This window comes from Taudactylus pleione, unplaced genomic scaffold (assembly GCF_031769625.1).
Source record: "Taudactylus pleione unplaced genomic scaffold, aTauple2 ptg000318l, whole genome shotgun sequence".
NCBI classification, from domain to species: Eukaryota; Metazoa; Chordata; class Amphibia; order Anura; family Myobatrachidae; genus Taudactylus; species Taudactylus pleione.
This window is the reverse complement of record NW_028284719.1, coordinates 4,121,852-4,128,113: the sequence shown is the minus strand read 5'-3', so window position 1 is coordinate 4,128,113 and position 6,262 is coordinate 4,121,852. Positions and strand designations below refer to the sequence as shown.

Sequence of the window (6,262 nt, the reverse complement as noted above, 5' to 3'; positions counted from 1 at the left end):
TGTGTTTTTTTGTGAGTGACCACTTTGATTTATCAGTTCTGTTGTGAATAAATGTTTGTAGAGTGAAATGTTAATCCTTTTTTTGGACGTTACCAGCAAGTGTAACCAGGTTCACACACGTTACATTTGACTAAGGGGTAATCCAGTACTGACGCCAGTTGAGCTAAAATGTAATATGTTTTCAGGTTCCAAACCCACACCAAAAGGAAGCCTGTACAATCATTTGGCTTTGTAAGATTGGCCTAAGCAGCTTGCACACCAGCTAGGAACCTGTAAAATGTAGAAAAATCTAATTGACACTACACCCAAAAAGGGAAATGACATTGTTACTGTTATGTGTTTCTTGTGGCTGTTTTACATACAAATACAAAACACAATCTTACTTTAAAAAAATGGAAATCCTTGCAGGAGCAGTCTACTTATGTCAGGGTAAACAATCTTTGATTTTGAAAAAACGAATGAGCCAGAACGTATGTTAGAAAAAAACTATTTATTTATAAAATGAAAAAAAAACAAAAAACTACTGACGAAGGAGGCCAGACAGACGGTCAAGGGCCACGAGCACCCCAATTATATTGTGGCGCATCTGGGCCACACAGTCTTGTACTTCTTGCCGACGCCTCTGTTCCTCTGTGGGTGAGAAAAGTGTGTGGATTAATACAACAATATGGAAACCACATTAAAAAATCAAAAACACAACGAAATCACTCAAAAAAAAAAAAAAAAAAAAATTTCAAAATAAAAAAAACAAAACACTGAAATGGGGGCTGCAAAAAATACAAGGCATATGTACAAATTCCCACAGGTGTGATATGTGTATGTTGAAATCAGCAGGAACAGGTAAAGGCAATCTGCTAAATCACCAAAAGTCTACCCCAAAACCCCGAATAAAGGAACGACACATGATTACATACAAACAGTTTGTGATTAAAGAAAAGGCTAAAGAAAAACATACCGGTAGAAAAAACGGTAGCTCCGGAAGGCCCTCCATCATCCTCCTCGGAGGAGCCTCCATTCCCCAAAGATCGGGGCGGGGTGATAACAGACTCTGGGGAGGGGGTAATTGGAAGAGGGGTGGATGGAGGAGAGGGGGAAGTGGGACGGAGGGGAAGGAGGCCCGACATTTCCGGGAGAGGGTCTTGGAAGGCTGGGGAGGAGTGGGGAATAGGGGAATTATTGGGGGTGGAGTGTTAGCTGGGGGTTGGGGAGAGTGGGCGTGACTGCCGTCTGGCCGGACGGTGACGTCGTAGTCTTGGCTGGCCCCCTAAAAGATGTAAAACAAATTGTGGTTAGTTTCAACACAAATCCTGGCCAAATAACAATTTAAAATCACCCCCCCCCCAAAAAAAAAGCATGCAAATATGAGTAGAATGAATAAATAAGAAATAGAGGGAAAACATGGCCATGAAGATATGAGTAGAATGAATAAATATGAAATAGAGGGAAAACATGGCCATGCAGATATGAGTAGAATGAATAAATTTGAAATAGAGGGAAAACATGGCCATGCAGATATGAGTAGAATGAATAAATATGAAATAGAGGGAAAACATGGCCATGCAGATATGAGTAGAATGAATAAATATGAAATAGAGGGAAAACATGGCCATGCAGATATGAGTAGAATGAATATATATGAAATAGAGGGAAAACATGGCCATGCAGATATGAGTAGAATGAATAAATATGAAATAGAGGGAAAACATGGCCATGCAGATATGAGTACAATGAATAAATATGAAATAGAGGGAAAACATGCACACGCAGATATGAGTAGAATGAATAAATAGGACAGTCATGAAAACATGCACACGCAGTTAGGGCCACAAAGACAAACATGAAAACCACAATACATAAAATTTACTTTCTGAGATCTGCATGCGAAAGCATGCCAGCAAGCGGGGCGTTCGCCGTTGCAGGTCCGACCACCTGCACTCCAGCTGGCCGATGTTGCGGCGTGAGCCGAAGGAGCGCAGGCGGGCCCGTGCCTCCGCATATGCGGAATGCTTCTGTCGGTTGGTGATGGATGGAGGCTGGCTGGTGATCCGCCTATCCATCACCTCCGTTAGCTCCAGCAGCTCGCGCCTGGTGAATGCGGAGGCTCTCATGATGGCAATGGTGTTTTTCTTAAAAATCATTTTGATAAAGTGGGCAAAAAATTTCTGATTGGCTAATGTATTTGGGAAATTAACAGGAGCAATTCTATTGGTTAGTGTATGAGTCATGTGTTCGACAGGGCCAGAAATCTCTTGAGAGTTATGATAGGCTTGATGCAGTGACATGCGTAAGCAAATTTAAATAAAGAAATGAACCCCGGGAAATATGCGGGGATCCAAAGCAATAGAACAATTGTTTAATTGGGGCTAACATGTTTTTTGAACAATAAAAGCGAATGTTTAAGCCGTACGTATTCTGCGGGTAAACACAAACACGGACAAGAGTAAAGTTTCTTGCATTGTGTTGAAAAAAAAAAAACAATTAAGCTAATTGATACATTGATTGGCATGATGCGATTGATGGAGGTAGGCAGAATAAAGGAGCAGGTAATCGACATCTGACAAGGCCACTTCCGGTTTGTACTTGTGCGTGCGTTCCCTTCAAGCCATTTCGGAGATGTACGCTCACTATTTGGCACGCTCGTTAGTTAGAGGAGGGGTCGTCTGAGTTTGGGGAGGATTTTTATAAGCGTTCGAAAATACGAGCGAGCCCTTGAATTTAAATATTTTTGTATGTATGCCTAACGTACGTTCGCCCACTTGCGAGTGGGTCTGAATCAGGGCCTAAGTACCATAATTTTATTCTGAAACAGGTAGTTCTTATCATTGTAGCAGAACCTCCGCCCATTATATGCCCCAACTCCTTGCTTTAAATAAAAAACATAAAAACAAACCATTTTAGCATTTTTTTAATTTTGATTTACTAGAAACATGAGGAAAAAAAAAATTATAATTGCTTTTTTTATATAATCTTTATCTACGGCACATAAGAGCTGTAAGATTTAGAAATGGCTTAGGACTATAGAAGGTAATAATAACTAAGGTAGATCAGTAGTTTTTAAGAAGCTTTATAAGGAATCATCCATCCAGCCAATGGCCACTACTCAGACATCCTAAATATTTCCTTTGACAGCAGTAAGGACCATCAATTGCTTATAATCTATGAGATCACTCTCTACTTTTCTATCAAGTATCTCACAAGAACCAATTACAAATCCTTCATCAGTGAGGGTCTTTCTTACATAACTTTCATCATAGTTAAATGCATGTAACCTTTCATTACCAACAGTGTAGTATGTGATATTTAAGCACCCAATTACAATAAAGTATCCCCCAGGCTTAAGCAACTTTGACATCTTCCTCAGGTTTCTGATGTAATCTTGTTGGTCCTGACAAACCACATCCAGCAACCATGCAGTGACTATACAGTCGGCTTGTGGTAACACCACCGGATCTGTGAGGTTTTCTTTGCTGAAGTCAAATTTCACAATGCGTTTAATTGTTTCCTTCAACTTTTCTTCCTTTTCTTGTTCTTCCACACTAAAATAATTAAACCATTACATTATATAATATAGCAGGTTCAAGTGACAGTGCAGAACTGTATGTTTTACTTCAGTTTTTTATACCACAACCCCCCGAAATGATCTTCTCTAAGAGCATAAACACTTTCCTTGTAACTCTCTATATGTTCTGTATGTGTAAGGTATCTTGATTATTTTTTTATGTTTTATGTCTTTTATGTTCTTTTATGTTTTAGAATCACATTTTACCTGATGCCTCCCAGCTCGGTAACAATCTTAGATGCATGAGTCCAATCAAAAGCCCCAGTGCGGGTGTTCACCCATTTGTTGAGTTCCATAATACATGACTCTCTCAATTTTAGTATAATGATTTCATTAAAAAAATTACTTAGAACAAATAGATGATGAAGAATGGATCCGATACTGATGTCAATCAAAGTTTCTCCTTTAATACAACCTGCAGGAAAAATTCAGATAAGAAGAAAATTAACATTCTATAGAGTTACAGTGAGATAATGGCAAAGAAAGATAATGAGAGTCCCAGCATTGGTCACATACTGAATCCGATTTCTTGATGTATGTTTACAGCTGCAATACTGCATATTAAATAAATTACTGGTACTCTGAGAGTTAATGCATTGCTCACAACTTTGTGAATGAATTAATATACACAAGGTATAAATGAGATCCCTACAGCCATGCTACAGAGGTCTTCTGCCTATAACAGCCACCCGTTCTTCCCTTAGCGTGATAGACTCACCGGTACTTAGGATGCTGCTAGGTCTTAAAACTCAGGACTTACACAATACTCTGGTGATCACAAATATCTTACTGGAGTATATTAATAAAGCAATATAGAGGCACAATTAATATAATTGCTGAAAGCACCGACATGTTAACTACAGATCAAGACTGGTAATATATTGGAAGTAGATGCTTAAGCAACAGTGGAGGACATTCATTGTGAATAGCAGGTGCAGCTTGCACATATATTCAACCATGCCACTAGGGCCAGAGGGTATGGCATATAGTGTATGTCAATGGGGCCAGAGGGTAGGGCAGGTAGTGTATGTCACTGGGGCCAGAGGGTAGGGCAGGTAGTGGATGTCACTGGGGCTGGATGGTAGGGTGACTAGTGTATGTTACTATGGCCAGAGAGTAGGGTGGCCATGAGATAACAGGATGGCTCTGTCAGACAGAGGCTACTAGAGGCTCTATTTAAAAAAGAATTTCTCTTAAAGCTGGGGAATTGGGGTGTGAGACTATGGACAGAATGAGACCAAGTCTCTCTTCAGTAACACATGGACCCGAGCACTGGTTTCATGGATATATACACCTATGAAAGGAAGATCATTAATGCCTTTGTTGCATTGCTGTCGCAATGCCCCCCCAAAAAAACACACAGACACCTACCTCCCTGGCTGGTCTCCACATTCTCTACTTACCAGCTCTGCTCCACTCCTTACTCTCTTCTTTTCTTTACTGTTGCATCCATATGACTGGTTACCAAACTCCCCTAATGGGCAGTGTCAGACCATCATCTCAGTTTATGCTTCCGTTACTCCACACTCACTGTCTGCATAATTTCTGCAGTCAGTTCTGCTTGGGACCAGTGGACTGAGCAATCATCGAGGTCTATATTTAGAACATTTAAAGAAAAGAAAACACTGCCAATCTGCCACGCTTAGCTCCTGCTGCCGGAATCAGCTCCTAGGTTCTTCCCACACCAGGGGAGTTTTAAGAGAGGAGGGTGCCCATGTTCACTCCCCGTGCGGTGCCCCCTCCTCTCTCCCCAGTGGCTGTCAGCCAACTGATGTGGCTAGCCAGCCACCGGAGCCTTAGTAGACTCCGGGCAGTAGAGTGTGCCCAGAGTCTCCTGTGCAAGCGCAGAACGCCCGAAAATGGCCACCATGGCCATTTTCCGGTGTTCTGAGCAGCGCAGACACCCGCCGCGGGACCACGGACAGGTAAGTCTAAAATAATATGGGTGATACGCCACTGCCCCACACTACACTCCTGCCTGTACACTATAAAGTCACCAATTTAATTGTTCTATTACCGATAATAACCATGCTATATATCTGAGGCAACAATTTATCCTAAATACACACCTGTTACTAATGCACTGTGCAGCTTCTCCATAATAAACACCACTCCCTCATCTCTGAATGCACTTTCCGAATCATAGTAACATTTAAGGTGGTCCCTGGAATCCATCCCATGCACATGGTAAAGCTTCAAATTGGGTCTGGCTTCCATTCTCTTGTCTTCTGTCACAGAGGATGGGATGAGTCTCTGACCTGTATCTGTAGCCTTATAGTAATATAAATGACTGGTCTCTTTACAGCAGAATACTATAGTTATTTACTCTCATTAGAATGTTCTCATACACAGCTGACTATAAATGTATCACTATGTGCAGAGATCTTATGACAATTACAAGTTTTAAATATTTGACCTAACCAGGTGATAATGTCACAGTGATACAATGTGCTATGGATCATCAGTATTTTGTTTATGTTTAACCCTCTACATTCCATCTTAGCAGGACCCATTAGAAATTTGTCTTCAAATTAAAAAAACAAACAGAATTGCGTCAAAGCATAATTTTTCTACTAATATACAGTATATATACAGGGTGGTCCATTAGTGTGAAAACACATATAAAAAATAAATAAGTAATGGAATAATAATCCAGTGTCTACACATATGATATGAAAGTGGGGGAAAACTTTTTAGGGTATG

At 40.6% G+C, this 6,262-nt stretch overlaps 1 protein-coding gene across 1 annotated transcript; it reads right to left on the bottom strand.

Moving 5' to 3' along the window:
- Positions 1-3,109: 3,109 nt before the first annotated feature.
- Positions 3,110-5,776, bottom strand: LOC148509678 (nicotinamide N-methyltransferase-like). The gene is made up of 3 exons (XM_088442909.1): positions 5,629-5,776; positions 3,767-3,974; positions 3,110-3,536 (listed from the first exon to the last, which is right to left on the bottom strand). Exons 1-3 carry the CDS (start codon positions 5,774-5,776, stop codon positions 3,110-3,112), a joined length of 783 nt encoding a protein of 260 aa, XP_088299035.1.
- Positions 5,777-6,262: the final 486 nt, after the last annotated feature.

What these genes read in the sequence shown, in the direction of transcription:
- LOC148509678 (XM_088442909.1), bottom strand. Translation starts at nt 5,776, where the DNA reads ATGGAAGCCAGACCCAATTTGAAGCTTTACCATGTGCATGGGATGGAT. An exon ending in GCACAGTGCATTAGTAACAG is followed by an intron (nt 3,975 to 5,628) that starts GTGTGTATTTAG and finishes TTTTTCCTGCAG; the next exon opens with GTTGTATTAAAGGAGAAACT. An exon ending in ACCGAGCTGGGAGGCATCAG is followed by an intron (nt 3,537 to 3,766) that starts GTAAAATGTGAT and finishes TAATTATTTTAG; the next exon opens with TGTGGAAGAACAAGAAAAGG.